This window comes from Pleurodeles waltl, chromosome 12 (genome assembly GCF_031143425.1).
Source record: "Pleurodeles waltl isolate 20211129_DDA chromosome 12, aPleWal1.hap1.20221129, whole genome shotgun sequence".
Lineage (NCBI taxonomy): Eukaryota > Metazoa > Chordata > Amphibia > Caudata > Salamandridae > Pleurodeles > Pleurodeles waltl.
Window position 1 is genome coordinate 654505479 of NC_090451.1, and position 18879 is coordinate 654524357.

At 45.8% G+C, this 18879-nt stretch overlaps 1 protein-coding gene across 2 annotated transcripts in view; it reads right to left on the reverse strand.

The window, feature by feature from the left end:
- The window catches only part of LOC138268563 (neuronal acetylcholine receptor subunit alpha-7-like), a 267021-nt gene that overhangs the window by 187476 nt on the left and 60666 nt on the right, over nt 1–18879 (reverse strand). For both annotated transcript variants that reach the window (XM_069218324.1, XM_069218323.1), the window contains exons 5-6: nt 11964–12073; nt 2934–3013 (exon numbers count right to left, since the gene is read on the reverse strand). In XM_069218324.1, coding sequence (XP_069074425.1) covers nt 2934–3013; nt 11964–12073 — 190 coding nt within the window. The remainder of the gene's footprint in view (nt 1–2933; nt 3014–11963; nt 12074–18879) is intronic.

The window sequence follows — 18879 nt, forward strand, 5'->3', positions numbered from 1 at the left end:
GAACCGGTGTAGACTGGCTTATGCAGAAATGGGCACCATCTGTGCCCATGAAAGCATTTCCAGAGGCTGGGGGAGGCTACTCCTCCCCAGCCCTGCCACCTTTTTCCAAAGGGAGAGGGTGTAACACCCTCTCTCTGAGGAAGTCCTTTGTTCTGCCATCCTGGGCCAAGCCTGGCTGGACCCCAGGAGGGCAGAAACCTGTCTGAGGGGTTGGCAGCAGCAGCAGCTGCAGTGAAACCCCTGAAAAGGCAGTTTGGCAGTACCAGGGTCTGAGCTACAGACCCGTGGGATCATGGGATTGTGCCAACTATGCCAGGATGGCATGGAGGGAGCAATTCCATGATCATAGGCATGTTACATGGCCATATTCGGAGTTACCATTGTGAAGCTACACATAGGTAGTGACCTATGTGTAGTGCACGCGTGTAATGGTGTCCCCGCACTCACAAAGTCCGGGGAATTTGCCCTGAACAATGTGGGGGCACCCTGGCTAGTGCCAGGGTGCCCACACAATAAGTAACTTTGCACCTAACCTTTACCAGGTAAAGGTTAGACATATAGGTGACTTATAAGTTACTTAAGTACAGTGGTAAATGGCTGTGAAATAACATGGACGTTATTTCACTCAGTCTGCAGTGGCAGGCCTGTGTAAGAATTGTCAGAGCTCCCTATGGGTGGCAAAAGAAATGCTGCAGCCCATAGGGATCTCCTGGAACCCCAATACCCTGAGTACCTCAGTACCATATACTAGGGAATTATAAGGGTGTTCCAGTATGCCAATGTAAATTGGTAAAATTGGTCACTAGCCTGTTAGTGACAATTTGGAAAGAAATGAGAGAGCATAACCACTGAGGTTCTGGATAGCAGAGCCTCAGTGAGACAGTTAGTCATAACACAGGTAACACTTTCAGGCACACTTATGAGCACTGGGGCCCTGGCTGGCAGGGTCCCAGTGACACATACAACTAAAACAACATATATACAGTGAAAAATGGGGGTAACATGCCAGGCAAGATGGTACTTTCCTACAAAGACTCAGTATTTTCCACAAATTCAGAACTACAAGAGGGGACTCAAATGTCTCAGCCTCATGATTCCATCCGGGCATAGGCACTGGGCCTTGAACACCTACCAAGACCCCAGTCACATGGACCCCTAGGAGTCTCCAGACACTCTTAACCCCCATTTGGTGGTTCTGATCAACACATTTAGAGGAACGAAAGCTGGACTGTGCAAATACATCTAAAAAGGAGCAAAAAGTGCATTTATCAGGCCTGTCAGTGAATGCAAATCTTCCAGGGGTGAAGTGTACAATAATCACATAACAGAGCATAACCTGCATGTGTGTAACTTCTAATTCCTTCTAGACCACTGGATCCACTCCTCCACCGACATTTGTTTCTCGCCCAGACAGCACCTATGGGCCCAAGCGGGCTGGAGTTCTTGGACACTTGGTTCTCGAACTATGAGTTTTTCTGACACTATTTTAAAACAACATGTTGCCAACTGGAAGGGGAGGGGTACTTTGGGATAACTTGCCATGGGAAGCCTGACTGACTGGTTTGCAGTTAGACACAGTCAGTGTAAATGATTTAAAAACATGTTCACAGTTTAAATAGTAAAGCTTTAAACAAATATTCCCTGGATAATACACAAATGAAGAAAAATAAATAAATAAATAAACTCCACTATTTACTTGTAATGTGGATATCACCTACTTTTTAGCCTACTGCCCTACCTCACCATGCTTTGTCTCAGAATGTTTCTTTGCTTCTGAATTCAACATCAAATGAGTTTTCAGAGGAAGATAAACCTTCTCTCTAAAAAGACTTTAAAAATATCTTTAGGTTAAAGCAGAGCTAAGGGGCTTGGTTGACTGACAGCTCCCAGTTAATCTACTGTCATAATTACGTGAGAAATTAAGTTCAAGGCATCTTGAAATAACTGCAGGTAATCTCTTGAGGATTAATGATTGACTGATGCAATAAGTAATTAGCTGAGCCAAGCAAGTAACTGCAATCTTATTTTTTCAAGTGGTACCCTGCAGAGGATTCTGGATCCTAAAGTGGTTGTTCTTTAACCCGGGGCCCTCGTCTAAGGAAATTCTATGATAATAATGTCAAAGGGATAGACAAACAAACATAAAACAAAAAATTACATTTTGAACTATTTCGTTTAAGTCACAAAAACACTGGATGTTTCACAATACAGTTTTATTTCTAAAAGACAAAGCTATTTCTAGACTCTAGTATATCGTTTGTCGTTGTTGCTCCTCATCCATGCTCCCTTTTGAGCTAGATTAAACTTGTGACTTAAAGATCACACCTGATGTCACCAGTTCATGCTTAACTCACTACAGCATCATCCCCTTGGTAAATAGATAGTAGTAGCCCAACGTTTTACGTAGGAGTCTGATGCCAGTGCTGCAGAACACCATGGTTTCGGTATACTAAGGCCACCTAGCATGGAGTATACCTCATGCCTTTTTCTTCCACCACCCTACACTCCCTGTTTCTTTTTCTCACTCCTATAGGAACTTTTCATCCCTGCTTTCTCCCTTCATTACCGTTTTCCCACCCTTTAACTACTCCTCCCTTCTCCCTTTTCTGGCTTTCTCTTTCTTCCAAGAGTAAGTCCTGGTCCCCAGAAATAAGCGCCTGTGTCCACCACCTGCAGCCGCTTGCCCAATTAAGCACTGTCTCCGAGCGGCTTCTTCCTACTCCTGAACTCTCAATCAAGTTAATTAATGAGCAGCTCACTGGAGGAGTGTGTAAACTAATAATGATCTAATAATGGTAACTGTGTGCCTAGGGATGGCTGTGTTTTATTGTGTGCTATGGTATGATGTTGCATCAGGGGCTGCAGGTTGGATGTGAGGCAGGACTGTAGTGGTAAGTGTGTGTGTTGAATACATCTGACTTGGAGGTCCTTACCTGGAGGCAGCCACTGGCAGTACCCACTGGAGTTCACCAGGATATTGGTGTGGAATGTTGAATCGAAGTCTTCATTGGCACTAAAAAAATAAATAAGAGTTTGACCAGAACAAATAATATACCTTGTGTTGTGTATAGCATTGTCTCCACCCTTCAGCAAATGACCGATATCACATATACAACACTACACACTATTGTGCGCTATATCCATCCAACAACACTGGCGATTCTTGTGGCTGTGTTTGGATATGCACAATAAACCTATCACAATTGAGAGCATTAATATGATAGGAGTGATCTCTTGTAGTAGATGGCTTGGGAGAGTCAATTACTGATTGTTGGAAAGTGCCACTGTTTGCATAGTTACCCCCCACTTTTTGCCTTATGTCGATGCTAACTTTGATTGAAAGTGTGCTGGGACCCTGCTAACCAGGCCCCAGCACCAATGTTCTTTCCCAAAATCTGTACCTATGTTTTCACAATTGGAACACCCATGACGCACAGTTAAGTCCCTTGTAGAAGGTATCTCTGGTACCAAGGGGCCTATGGCCAGGGAAGGTACCCAAGGGCTGCAGCATGTATTATGCCACCCTGGGGGAACACCAAGCACATGCACACTGCCCCTGCAGCTTGTGTATGCTGGTGGGGAGAAAAAGGCAAAGTTGACATCGCACCCCTCTCAGGGTGCCAGGCCCACAAACCACTGCCTGCGGCATAGGTAACTCACCCCTCTAACAGGCCGTACAGCCCTAAGGCAGGGTGCACTATACCACAGGTGAGGGCATAGCTGCATGAGCAATATGCCCCTACAGTGTCGAAGTCGATTCTTAGACATTGTAAGTGCAGTGTAGCCATATTAAGTATATGGTTTTGGGTGTTTGTCATTACGAACTCCACAACTCAATCATGGCTTCACTGAATACTGGGAAGTTTGGTATCAAACTTGTCGGCACAATAAACCCACACTGATGCATATTGTGGGATTTATTGAAAAATGCACCCAGAGGGCATCTTAGAGATGTAGGTTAGCCAAACTGCTGGTGCAGGACTGACCAGTCAGTGCCAGCCTGCCACTTCCAGACGAGTTTCTGACCACATGGGGTGAGAGCCTTTGTGCTCTCTGTTGCCAGAAACAAAGCCTGTCCTGGGTGGAGGTGCTTCACACCTACCCCCTGCAGGAACTGTAACACATGGTGGTGAGTCTCAAAGGCTCAAGCCTTGCGTTACGCCCCAGGGCACTCCAGTTAGCCAGACACCCCCCCTCCCCCAGACAAAGCCCCACTTTTGGTGGCAAGTCCGGACGGAAAATTAGGAAAAACAGGGATGAGTGACCACTCCAGCTAGGGAAAACCATTGGTTTAGAGGACAGGGACCAATAGGGTTAGGAAATGTGCCCCCCTCCCCGAAGGGAGTGGGCACAGGAAGGGTGTAGCCACCCCTTTGGGGACAGTAGCCATTGGCTACGGCCCTCTGACCCCTGTGACTCCCCTAAAACAAGGATTTAAGGGCTCCCCAGAACCCAAGTGGTCAGATTTCTGGTGACCTGACAAGAAAGAAGGAGGACTGCTAAGCTGAACTCCCAGCAGAAAAGAAAGAAGACGACAACTGACTTGGCCCCAGCCCTACCGGCCTGTCTCCTGCTTCAAAGAACCTGCGCAAGAAACAGCAATGCATCCAGCAGGACCAGCGACCTCTACCAAGCTCCAGAGGATTGCCCTACACCCAAAAGGACCAAAACTCCTGTGGACAGCAGCCCTGTCCAAAAAAAAAAAAAACAACAACCAAGGACTCCAGCAGCACTCCGAATGTGCAAGTCCTGACCACTCTGCACCAGACGCCCACGGCCCGTGTCCAGGTGGCCCAAGCAACTAGAGAGGATCCCCAGGTGATTCTGAGCAAGTGCCCACGCTGGGTTGACCTCTCCACCCCTCCACTACGATGCCTGCAGAGGGAATCTGGAGGACTGCCCTGAACACGAAAGTTCCGGATGAAGATATCCAACACCTAAAAAGACCACTGCACCTGCAGCCCCAGGCCTTGGAGAACCTGACCTCCGGGCAGCTACGTTCAGTAGGCGTCCCTCCTCCCTGTCCAGCCTGTGGTTTGCCCCAGTCGACCCCCTGGACCTCGCCTGCAGCATCTGAGTAACCCCCAGGGTCCCTTCATGGAGAATCATTGGAAACCTAACACCTTGTTTGCACCCTGCACCTGGCTGTCCCAGTGCCGCTGAGGGTGTGGGTTTGATGCCTACATGTGCCCCCCCGTGCTCCTCTAAATCCCCCCTGCCTGCCCTCCGAAGTTGCGGGTACTTTCCTGCAGGTAGGCCTGATTCCAAGTGCCCCCAGTCTCCACAGGAGCCCATGTTAATTTTGCCTCAACTTTGCCCTCTACACCCAGCCGGCCCTGTGTTGCTGGTGGTGGGTGTTTGGGGTTAACTTGCACCCCGACCTGTGGACTTCCTAAAATGCAGAGACTGGAACTGTAAGTTTTGTACTTAACTGAAAATCGATCTAACTTTTCTTCCCCCCAGGAACTGTTTCTGAAAATTGCACCCTCAACTTTTAAAACTGTATAACTTATTGATTTCAAACAAAGTGCTTTGATATATGTGTGAAACACGGATCTATTGAAGTACTTACCTACAACTTGAATCTTGTGATTCTAAAAAAAAATTAAGAAAATATATTTTTGCTATATAAAAACCATTGGTCTGGAGTTAAGTCATTGAGTGTGTGCTTCTTCTGTTTTCTGTGTGTGTACAACAAATGCTTTGCACTACCCTCTGATAAGCTAATTGCTCGACCACACTGCCACAAAAGAGAGCATTAGTGTTATCTACTTTAGGCTCTGTTAAGCCTCTAGGGAACCCCTGGACTCTGTGGACACTATCTCATGTTGATGTACTATATACAGATCCAGCTTCCTACAACGATGTGGGCCAGATTTACTTGTTTTACAGCCAACCCAGCACAGCAACAGCAAACAAATTTAATTTGCCGCGCTGCGTTGCACAAGGGGGAAACGCAGCTCAAAATTGTACATACCACTATTGGCCTACTACTGACGTTATCTCCTCCGTTGGACACTAAAAGGCTGCCTTACATGACACACATCCTTGAATCTTGTTGCAGAGGTGAGCGCGTGCGTTGCAGCAGAGAAATAATACTGGAACCAAACCCCTTCAGTACCAGTTCCAATCCTGGACTCACTCCGAATAATCACACACATGCAATATGTGCTGTGCACTGCAGCATACATGCAATGCCTAGTTTCATGTAGACACATTCCTCCTTGTTAATGTCTGATTATAGGAGGTGACAGGTTTTTTATGCAAATTAATTTCTGGCTCAAAGATTGTGCTTTGTGCCAGAAATTTATGACTCGTGGCTCAATAATGCCCCCTTGATGCAAAGTGACACGGTAGTGCAAAGGGGTCTTCGAATTGTAAAAGGGCACCTTTCCAGCAGAAAAAAAACATTTGTGGTGGATAGTACTTACCTTAGAGACTATGCATCAATTTGCATCAATTGTGCGGTGTAAAGCTTTAGCAAACCTCGGCCTGGATGTTTGTATGCATATTTGGTACTTTTCCCTCAGTAGACATGGTCACAACTGCTACTCTTGACTGGCACTTGCACGCAGGAGTCTATATAGTGGTCTCTGTGCTTAGAAGCAAGTAAGTCCTCCCTTCAGAGATACGTCTCCTCATGAATATACCTTAATCATATGGTGCAGAGAAACACCGATAAGTAATGAGACTATCAATTAAGCCTATATCTGTAAGTATGAGTTTATCATCAGATCACGCTAGCTTTTCTACTACCATGTCAAATGTGAAACGCATCACCAGTCGTATGGAGTAGTATCTGGAATGCTGGGCTCCAATCACGTTTCTGTTTTTCAAATTATTGTTATGAGATGTGTTAGCCTAAATGAAAGCCCAGAGCTAGCAGCACGGTTGCAGCTTCAATTCTGCGTCTAGGCACTGATCTTAATTCAGTGAATTGAAGTTCTACAACGAGGATCCCTAATCCTGAAAAACAGATTGGCTTTTACCTAAAACTATAATTCTCATTAGGACAACAAAATGTTTGCTTTTTTTAAGCCTCAGTTACTTCATCCATGATAATGATTTTTTCATATTTAGCATATGCGCCTCTACCAGAACCAAATATAAACAATTTTTTTTCTTAAATGAGTCGCACTTTACGGAAACTCCAGATTTGATTTTGTGTAGATGGCTTCTTGTGAAAGAGCAGAAAGCCGTCACTCACAGTGAAGTCATCCAATCACTGAAGAGGGCGGACCCACCGCTGCATGCTGCTTTGGGCAGAAAGAAAATGTGAATTACAACACTAACCAACGGATGATGAGGGCTTGCCGAAAGCCCATAAAAGTAACTATATTATATAAATAATTCTGGTAAAACCAAAAGGACTTAGCTAACACCATACATCTGTAGATATTCATGCCACGTTGAAAGACTGAGTCAAGTACCGTAAATATTTTCTATTAAATATTTTCACATAGTTTCAATGCTAAGTTTGAATAAATAAAAGAATAGAAGAAAAGCTACATCTTTTACTTTGTTAAAACTCCACATACTGGTTTGATTTCTTTAAGTTATTTTTAAGATCAACACTAAACATTTTTAATCTCTTTTAAGGTCAAATGTTTGAACCTCAAAGTTCCCTCTAGTGGGGCACTTCTATAATGCAATACAGGCCTTGAAATACCTCCTCGCCCACTGAACTAATATCGCAGGCTTTGAAGACAGGAGAACCAGTTACCAGCGACCACGTCATTGCCTCTTCATCGTGTTTTTCGATGTGCTGATGAAGAATCAAATCATCCCCTGGTTACTACACCGAAATGCATTATTCTCAAATGTGTATTGAATCGTTAGTTATATAGAAGTTTCTAGTCCTGGCAAGCTTCTGAGGTGCTCTGCAATTCGTGTTCAATTTTAGTAATCCTGGCTGTTATATATGTCATTTTTTAAACTTGTTTTGCTACCAAAATCATTTGTATGAGATGGCATGTATGACTTCTGTTCCTAATATACCTGCGAAGGGCTGGGGAGGATTCAGTCAGATATCTGCTTAGGTACCCCATGACAAGTGCAATACCCACAACCATTTTGGCTTATTAGCACTTTACAGGCTAAGACTTGGGAGTTCAACTTTAGAAACGAAAATGTAAATTTACTAGTCCCAGCATTCTGAGTGCGCAGGCTAAGAAAACACACACTGTCTGAATAATTCACGTGACATTGTACAACTTAGCAGCAGGGCTGTCTCCTTGTGTAGTCAGCTTCGAAAGGTGAGAAACTAAAAGCTGAGCCTATCCAGTGCTTAATTTGTGCCGATGTCAGGACCCCAGTGCTTATGGTTTATGGCCTGCTTGTCAGTGTGTTTCAATGTTTTCTAAATTGTCACTAGAGTCCTGCTAATCAGGACCCCGTGCTCATGCTCTCTCTGTTTCTAAACGTGTCACTACATACTGGTAAACTCAGTATTTTACTCCAAATTGGCATACTGGTCAACCCTTATAAGTCCCTAGTATATGGTACCTAGGTACCCAGGGCATTGGGGTTCCAGGGGATCCCTATCAGCTGCGGCATTCTGTTGCCACCCACAGAAAGCCCATGCAAAAGCTTCTATAGGACTGCCATTGCAGCCTGTGTGAAATAGTGCATGCACTATTTCACAGACATTTTCACTGCACCAGGTCACTTATAAGTCACCTATATGTCACCTATATATCAGGTCTTCCAACCCTGAAGGCTAGGTGCAAAGTACCTGTGTGTGAGGGCACCCCTGCACTAGCAGAGGTGCCCCCACATCATCCAGGCCCATTTTCTTGGACTTCGTGAGTGCGGGGACACCATTTTAAGTGTGCACTGTACACCGGTCAATACCTATGTCCAGCTTCACAATGGTAACTCCGAATATGGCCAAGTAAGGTGTATAACAACTGGGAATTGTACCCCAGTACTAAATCCTGTATTGGTTGCTCAATATCGTGCACTCTAAGGGCTCCACAGTGGGCCCTAAGGACTGCCATACCAGCCTTCTGAGGTTTTCCAGGCAACCCCAGCTGCTGCCACCTCACAGACCGGCTTCTGCCCTCCTGGGGCTTTAGCACCTCAATCCCAGGAAGGCAGAACAAAGCATTTCCTTTGCTTTAGGAGAGGAGTGTTACACCCTCTCCCTTTGGAAATAGGTGTTACAAGCATGGGAAGGGTATCCTCCCAGTGCCTTTAGAAATGCTTTGAAGGGCACAGATGGTGCCCTCCTTTCATAATCCAGTCTACACTGGTTCAGGGACCCCAGTCCCGGCTCTGGCGCAAAACTGGACAAAGGAAAGAGGAGTGCCCAGAACTCCTCCAGAGTGTCCCTGGGTTTTCCCATCTTGGATTCCAATGTGGTGGGGCACTCTGGGAGCATCTGAGTGGCCAGTGCCAGCAGGTGATGTCAGGGACCCCTCCTGATAGATGCTTACCTGGTTAGGTGACCAATCCCCCTCTCAGGGCTATTTAGGGTCTCTCCTCTGGGTGTTTCTTCAGATTCGGATTGCAAGACTCCAGCAGGAATCCTCTGCATCCTTTACTTCATCTTCTACCAACGGAACAACAGCTGACCGCTCCAGGAACTCTACAAAACTGCAACAAAGAAGCAAAGACAACTTCTGCAACATTGTATCTTCAGCTCTTGCCAGCAACTGCAACAGTTTCCAAGTCGTGCATCCTCCGAGGACTGCCCGTCTTCAGCCTGCACCAGAAGAACTGAAAGGAATCTTCCGTGGAGTGATGGAGTCACTTACATGCTTCAGCAGGCACCTCTTTGTAGCAACGACCAGTGGCTTGTGTCCCCTCTCCAGACAACAGGCATGGATCCAGCAACACGGGTCGTGGACTAAAGTGACTCCGGTAGTCCCAACGTCCAGCTGTCCAACTTTGGTGGAGGTAAGAACTTGCCTTCCCATGCAAGATAGTACCCCGTGCACCATGTGACTTGCAGTTGCCAAGGCTTGTGTGAGACCTTCCAAAAAGTTCTTTGTGCACAGCACAGCTTAGGCCCCCAGCACTTCATCTTGCAACGTACAGCTTCCTGAGTGGCTCTCCGGCGGCGTTGGAATCCTTTGTGTCGTGCTGCGTGGGCCTCCATTTCCACCTTCTTTGTCCCCATGCTGTGGGACTCCTGTGCATGCTGCGGGACTCCTGTGCATACTGCCTGGTCTTCTGAGGGCTCTCTGAGTTGCTGAGAGCCCCCTCTGACTCCCCCTCCTGGGTAGAGGCCACCCGGTCCTTCCTGGTCCCGGGCAGCATCATTTTCCGCTAACTGCGAGCTTTGCATGTGCCAAGCCTTGTTGGCGGAATCCAGCGACGAAAACCAGACTGCATTTATCCATCCGGCGTGGGACATCTTCTGTACCAACAAGGAACCCGTTTCTGTCTTATTTGGTGCAATACTGACTGTCTTCTCATCAGTGGTTCTTCTTTTGCAACTTCATCTGGGTTAGCAGGGGCTCCTGTTCTCCCTGGACTCTTCAGTGTTTCTTGGACTTGGTCCCCTTCTTCCACAGGTCTTCAGGTCCAGGATTCCATCCTTGGTGTCTTGCAGTCTCTTCTGGTTCTTGCATAATCTTCTATCACGACTTCTAGTGTGTTTTAGGAAACTTGGTGTGTTCTACTCCTGCTTTCCTGGGCTCTGGGATGGGGTCTATTACTTACCTTTGGTGTTTTCTTACACTCCCAGCGCCCCTCTACACACTACACTTGCCTAGGTGGGAAACCGACTTTTGCATTACACTATTTTAGTATATGGTTTGTGTTCCTTCCTAGGCCCATTGCAACCTATTGTGATTTTCACTATTTGCACTGTTTTCTTACTGTGTACTTACCTGTTTTTGGTTACTAGTGTATATATTGTGCAATTTACTTACCTCCGAAGGGAGTATAGTCTCTAAGGTATTTTTGGCATTGTGTCACTAAAATAAAGTATCTTTATTTTTGCAACACTGAGTATTGTCTTTCATGTGTGTGAGTACTGTGTGACTACACAGGTATTGCAAGAGCTTTGCATGTCTCCTAGTTCAGCCTTGGCTGCTCTGCCTACAGCTACCTCTAGACAGCCTGGTTTCTAGACACTGACTACATTTCACTAATAAGGGATAACTGGACCTGGTATAAGGTGTAAGTACCTTTGGTACCCACTACAAACCAGGCCAGCCTACTACAGCATTCTTTTGAAACCATTCACAGATACCGTTATCCAACTCACTGGTTCTCATTTTACTGACGTTGGGAAGACAAAAGGCAAACTGAACACCAAGTTTTGATTATGTGGCCATGGGATTAAACACACATCCTCTACTAGCAGCATTCATCTACTTAGACCACACATCACTTATTGCAATCGTTTTGACAAATTAAAAAACCTGTTACCGAAAAAATACATTTTACTTTTGCTTTAAGAAAACAAAGTTGAACAGAGTCATGGTGGGCCTAGTAACTTTCTAGTTGAAATGTGGTGAATACGTAGGCCATTGGGTGTGAACCTGACTCTGAGCTTTTGCACGTTTTTACAGATAGCCGGAAGGTGCAGAATAAGTACGTTTTCAAATATATATTTCTGGATGGCTAAGTGTATTATTATGTATGTTGACTTTAATTTTGTTTGCGATGTAGACCGAACGCTATTAATAAAATTGTGCTCCTGTGCTTCAATTAAACATAAATGTACTATTTACTGGTGAATAATACTTTATATTGAATGCTGTCTGTTGAATATGTATCAATTTATGTTTTCTTTTAGAAAATATTGTTATCTATTCTCAAGCATATGATTTATTTTCCATTAATACTTATATGTTAAAATGAATTATACCTAGATAATAGTTTAGCATTTTATAAAATATTTTAATTTTAAACCTCTACAAGGCTGCATGTTAGGGAAATGCTGAAGGTGACAGAATTGTACTCCATAATTTGGACATGAATCTCAATGCTTATAACCTTTACATTACCTATTATAGAGCAGAATGTCTGGTTTCCAGAGCTGGTCGGAGGCGAATCGCACGTTTTTCACTCCAGGATAGTCAGACTGGTTCCAGCGGAGATACACATCATACCAATACTGTTGGAAAGAGAAGATAAATAAATAAATCAATAAAAATTAATAAAGATAAACATAAATATTGGTGCCCACAACTGCTGAAAATACAGGACTAATGATACATATTGGACTGATATTGATGAAAGTAGGAGAATATCGATGTTCATTGTGCCAAAGGAGAGCATATAAAATAATAAACAGTGCAGGTATCAGTTAAAATATGTAAATAGGTGTTGCTGCAATAGTGTATGGCTCTAAAAAAGTGCGGCTGTGGGAATAATCCCCACTGTTTCCCATCTGACTGCCCCACCTGTAAAACTTCAGGAAGCGTGTATGCAACTGGGGTACATTGGCATTTACAGAGTTATCACCCATGCCCTCGAAGTACGATGAACATCACCTCCTGTGAGCCAGTAACGTGGACATCATCTGGAATTGAGTAGAACCTCTTTTGCAAGAGAGGAGAGAGCAGAGAAAGATTTGCGCTATCTCGGAAGCTGGGAAAGGTCAAGGATCCGTGCTTAATTTAAGCTGGTGGTTGAGGGTGGGGCCAATCAGCACTCTTTTTTGAGGACCCGAAGTTATTTTTAATCATCAAACTTTGAGCAAGAGAGAGAAAAACATTTAAGAGGGAAAGGTGGAGGAAGAGAAAAGCAGAAAAACAGACAAAGGGAGAAAGCATGGATGAAAAATAACCTACCGGAGTGAGCTAAAGGGACAGGGAGTGTCTGGTGGTGGAGTAGAAAAAGTATGAGGTGGGTACAAGACTGGTTGGTCTTGGTATTCAGGATCCTGACATTTGATAGCACTAGCCCACAGGCTTCTGAGTATAACCTTGGGTTCCAGCAAAGCACTGGCTAAGATCCAGAAAAAACAGAAAAGGTGATGGGAAGATGTTTGCAACAAGTCAAACTACTGACAGTCGCTCAGGGTAGCAGTCAACATGTATTTTTTGTGCTCACTATGCAGTCCTAGCCATATGCAAATCAGCCTTGGCCCTCCTCTAGTGGTAAGAGTCCAGCCCGAACTGCCAATCTGCCAAGCCAGATAACATTCTGAACTAGAACACAAGCAGCCCAAGAACGGGTTCACCATGATTGTGGCTCTTCAGTCAGGTGTAGTTTGGTTCCAGTGGCACAGAGAGCAAGGGACCTATGTCTTGGAATTCCCTTGGCCACTGAAGGAGTTAAATGGGATGGGTATGCCCAGACCTGGGTCCCGGGCGCATTGTGTCACAGGTGTAGGAAGCTGGCTCTGTATATACTATGCCAAAAAGAGGTATAGTGTGCACAGAGTTCTGGAGTTCCCCAGTGGCTTGAGGTTGAAGTAGATAATACTAATGCTCTACTTTGTGGGAGTGTGGTCGAGCAGTTAGGCTTATCAGAGGGTAGTGCAAAGCATTTGTTATACACACACAGTCAGTCAAGAAATGAGGCTAACTCCAGGCCAATTGTTTTATATAGCAAAAATATATTTTATTGCTTTATTTCTAGAACCAGAAGAACTTTGTTGCAGGTAAGTAGAGTTGTCAATAGGTATCAAGCTTATGTTTCAAATGTACTTTGTTTATTTACAGATAAAGCAGTTTACAAGTAAGTAACACTTTTCTATTTCAAAAGCTGACAGTGCAATTTTTCATTGGAGTCAATAGATTCCTGGTTTTGGGGGAGTAGTGTTAACACAGAAAAAAGGTAAGTACTCAATTTAAGATTACAGTTTTCAGGGATTAGGATGTCCACAGGTCAAAGTTTAGGCTGACCTCAAAAGTACACCACCAGCAATACGGGTCCAGCTGGGTGCAGAGGTCAAAGTTGGTGTTGTGTTTACAATGGAATCCTATGAGGACTGGGCGTAATGGTAGAAAGCAGATTGCAGGTAAGTACCCGCGGTTCAAGACACAGCACTGGTGGGTTTAGGTCAGCACTGGGGGGGCCACAGGATCACACCAAAACACACCCTCAGCGGCACAAGTACGGCAGAGTGCAGAGTGCAAACCCAGAGCTGGGCACCCAATGCTTTTCAATGGGGGGATCCTTGGGGGAGGGGGTCACAAAAGATGCTACAGACTGGTTCCAGGGGTTAGTTCTTGGAAACCAATGGCTGGACAGGCAGGAGAGGCACCCGCTGGATGTTGTTGGCCCATTGTTCTGACTAGGGGCTTCATTGGATCCGGTCACAGTCAGGGAGGTCCTCCAGATTCAGGCTGCAGGTGTCGTCGTGTTGGCCAGAAGGGGTCAACCCAGGGTGGACTCGAGATCGGTATCATCTGGGGCCTACTCTGGACTGGTGGGCCACCTGAACTCGGGCCGTGGGCGTCTGGTGCACAGGACTTGCGGATCCAGTGCTGCTCTGGAGTCCTTTTGATGAATTATTCTGGATAGGGCCGCTGTCCTCTGGAGTTCTTGGTCCTCTGTGGCAAGCAGTCCTCTTGGGGTTTGTAGAGGTCACTGGTCCTGCAGGATGCATCGCCTTCTTGGAGCAAAGGTCTTTGAAGCTGCAAACAGGCTGGTAGAGCTGGGGCCAAGTCATTTGTCTCCTGGAGCCTTCTCGGCTGGGGTCGGCTAAGCAGTCCTTCTTTCTTCTTGCTTGTTCTTCTTGAGGTCACCAGGAATCTGATGAGTAAGGTTCAGGGGTGTCCCTAAATACTAGATTTAGGGGTGTTACAGGGGTCAGAGGACAGTAGCCAATGGCTACACCCTTCCTGTGGCCAATCCTTTTGGGGAGAGGCGCACATTCATAACCCTGTTGGTCCCTGTCCTCCAAAACAAGATGGAAGATTCTGCAAGGAGGGGGTCACTTCAGCTCTGGACACCTTAGGGGTGGTCCCAACTGAAGTGGTCACTCCTCCTTGCTTTTCCTAATTTTACCGCTGGATCTGCCACCAAAAGTGGTGCTTGGTCTGGGGCTGGCAGGCATCTCCGCTAGCTGGAGGGCCCTGGGGCACTGTAACAGGAGGCCTAGGCCTTTGAGGCTCAACGCCAAGAGTTACAGTTCCTGCAAGGGGAGAGGTGTGAAGCACCTCCACCCAGAGCAGGATTTGTTTCTGACCCCAGAGAGCACAGAGGCTCTCACCCCATGTGGTCAGGAAACTTGTCTGTTAGTGGCAGGTTGGCACAGACTAGTCAGCCTTACACTAAGGGGTTGGCTAAAATACAGAGGCATTTCTAAGATGCTCTAGGTGCATTTTGCAATAAATCCAACACTGGCATCAGTGTGGTTTTATTATGCTGAGAAGTTTGATACCAAACTTCCCAGTCTTCAGTGGAGCCATCATGAAGCTGTGGAGTTCATAATGACAAACTCCCAGCCCATGTACTTAATATGGCTACGCTGCACTTATAATGTCTAAGAATGGACGTAGGCACTGTAGGGGACTAATGCTCATGCAGCTGTGCCCTCACCTGTGGTATAGTGCACCGTGCCTTAGGGCTGTAAGGCCTGCTAGAGGGGTGACTTACCTATGCCACAGGCAGTGGTAAGTGGGCATGCAGCACACAGATCTGCAATGGCAGTGTGCATTTGCTTAGTGAGGGGACCCTTAGGGTGGCACAATACATGCTGCAACCCATAGGGACCCTCCCTGGTCACAGAGCCCTTGGTACCACTGTTACCTTTTACAAGGGACTTACCTGTGTGCCAGGGGTGTACCAATTGTGGAAACAATGGTACAGTTTAGAGAAAGAACACTGGTGCTGGGGACTGGTTGGCAGGATCCCAGCACATACTCAGTCAAGTTAGCATCAATACCAGGCACAAAGAGTGTGTGTGGTGGTGGTGGGAGATATCCATGCCAAAAGGGGCTCTTTCCTACAACAGGGAGTAAGGTATACCTGGCTGATTAGCCCTAACTAGCGCAAAACCAATCTTGGGTTGCTTGTATTATGGTTCAGGCTGGGCCGGCCTAGCAGTTGAGGCTGGACTGTCCCATTGGAGTAGAGGCAGGACTTATTTGCATATGGCTGGGTCCAAACTGAGGTGGCATAGGGTGCAAAATAAAGATGGAGTGGGAAGTTGCCCCAAGTAATTACCAGTTGGCTGAGATTAATTAAAGCATTCTATCCAGCACTTTTTGTATTATTTAATGTGTCATCCTAAGTGAGATGGGTATGTCCAGACATGAATCTTGAGCACACTGTCTCACTGGAACCAAGCTATACCTGATGTATGAGCCCTAACTAGTATGAAACTGAACCTGGGTTGCTTGGGTTCCAGTGCGTGGAGGATCCAGTCTGGTAGTTCAAGCTGGTCCTTTCCCATTGGATCTAGGTCAAGACTGATTTGCATATAGTTGAGTCCATAATGAGGTGGCATGGTGTGCAAAATAATGATGGACTGGAATGTGGCCCACTTTTTGTATACGTTAGCAGGATTCAGAAAAGCCCTTCCATCAGGGCATGCGCCAAAGGGAACCTGAACTGACCAGTCTGGGGAGGAGTTGGTCCCTGATAAGGAAGACAAAAATCAGGGTCAAGCAGACTGAAGACTGCATGGAGGTCATCTCAAGAACAGAAAATGTGCAGGAATAGCATTGACCTTTCAACCCATTTGTCCAAAACCTATGATGTAACTATTGCAACATCAAGTGGAAGGTGAGCCTGCAGCCAGCATTTCAGTAGTCTGCGTATGATGAGTCTGCAATATACTCCGCTTGTCATTACTATGCATATATCACCACATCTAAAGGTGTTCCTCTTCACAGTATATCTAAGGAAATGTCTCATTGGTTGAGGCCAGCAGCGGGTCTCTGGGTAACCAGCGTCAAGTAGCTGGGACCCAGGCCTCCAAAGCCACCATTGCCAAGTGGATACACATATTTTAAACTATGGACCCAAAAATCCTTCTTGTGACCTTTGTGAGATCCCCTTTTATTCTGGGTGATGACTTTGGATGACAGAGTTTCTGAATACTTGCATATATTGGTAGAGTGTCAGCAAAGTAGACTTCAATCCACTGAGATGTGCTTCCCAAGGGCGTTACTTCGAGGGGTGGGGTTTGGGGTTATATACCCCACTACTAAATGTATTTTCTGTTAAACACACTCATTCTCTCTCTCTGTTTATAAAGTCTTAAAAATGTTTATTATATATTGTGTTTTCTCTCACTTATTACCACTAACAAATAGCTGCTTCACAAGCACCTCAAGACTTCTCATGGTCGGAAACCTGAGACTTTGTGCTACACCACCAAGTCCCTAGCCTGTATCCGAGGAGAATGGCCACAGGTCACACTACAGCACACCCTCTGCGCACAAGTCCTCAAGTTCACTAGAGCACGCAGCCTGTCAGCCAAGTCTTCGGGTCACACCAGTGTACACACAGTGTCCACTCTTAAGTCCTCAGGTCAAACTAAACCACGCAATCTGTTGGTGGCTTAGTCCTCATATCACACTTCAGCACACGGCTGAGCATGCACCAGAATGCTCAGATCTTAAGTGCCTTAGACGTTGGGTCACATTAGCACACAATCTGTTTGCTCTCAAGTCATCAAGTTACACTAGTGCACACAACCCTCCAGACCCTTAGTCCTCATATAACATTACAACACACAGCTGAGCATGCACCTAGGTCTGCTGGTCTCACTAGTGAACACAACCATTAAACACTGAAGTCCTCAGGCCACAATCTCTCAGATCACATTGGTGCACACAGTCTATTTACACTCAAGGCCTTGGCTAATACTAGTGCGCAAAACCTGTCTATGCTGACGTCTTAAGCTCACAGTAAAGCACACAGCCGGTCACACTCAAGGCCTTGGGTGCCACTGGTGTTCAAACCAAGCATAAGCACCAAGGAGCCTGTGCTCAAAGCCTAAAGTTCCACTCATCCACCCTGTCCAGGTTCAGGGTCTCAAATGGCAGTAGGGAATCACCCCTACCAGTGCCAAAGGCTTGTATTCTAACATCACATCTAGCAGTACATATACCTTTGTCCTGTGCACAATTGTCTCTGTATACTCTGCCTCTCATCCCTCACGAAAGCACCCCCCATTCATGGGCCATATTTATAAAGAGTTAAAGTAATGCAGAGCAGCAAGTAAAGTTGTTGCATTGTCGTAATTGGAGAGAGCAGCACTGCTGGTGTGGTTCTTCTCTGTTTGTGTTGGTGCACTTGTGACTGCCATGCGCCAACTCAGGCATCCCTGCTTCATAGTGCGAGGGTGTCTGTATTGTATTCAGCATAGCTTTTGGGCAGGAAGTGGTTTACGCTTTAAGGCACCTCGCTCTTTGTATTGGGCTGCAGAATGCAGCACACATTCAGAGTTAAAAAATCTAGCAGGCATGAAAACATTTCTCCTTGTTATGTCGGCCTCAGGGAGACATAGGATTTTGGTGAAAATTCCTGTCTACAATTCTTGGTAGATAGGGATTTGTGCAAAACCTACGGGTGGCTGCATGGGATGCCCACCCATGGAATGCCCCTTGAAGCAAAGTAACACAAGTCAGCTCATTGAAGTGTGTAACGTTACTTTTGGTTACAAAGCACCAACAATTGTGATTCACGCTTATTTGTAAATTCCAGCAAAAGATTTTGCCTTGGATTACGTTAAAAAAGTAACGCAAACCCAACGCAAACTCAACATAAATCTGGGCCCACCCCATGGCCGCTGGTCAAAAGACTGCATCTTCACCCCACATACAAACCACAGCCTGTATCCAAATCCGAAATCACACAAAACAAAAGCAGACTGCTTGCATGCACAGATGTGTTTCCTTATAGGGTTTGCATATACATCATCCATAGGTAATGGGCTAGAGATCAGTTGTCCTGTAATCACTGCAGCTAACAGTATCATCATAATAGCAGGCAGAACGAGAAGGTGGGATTAGA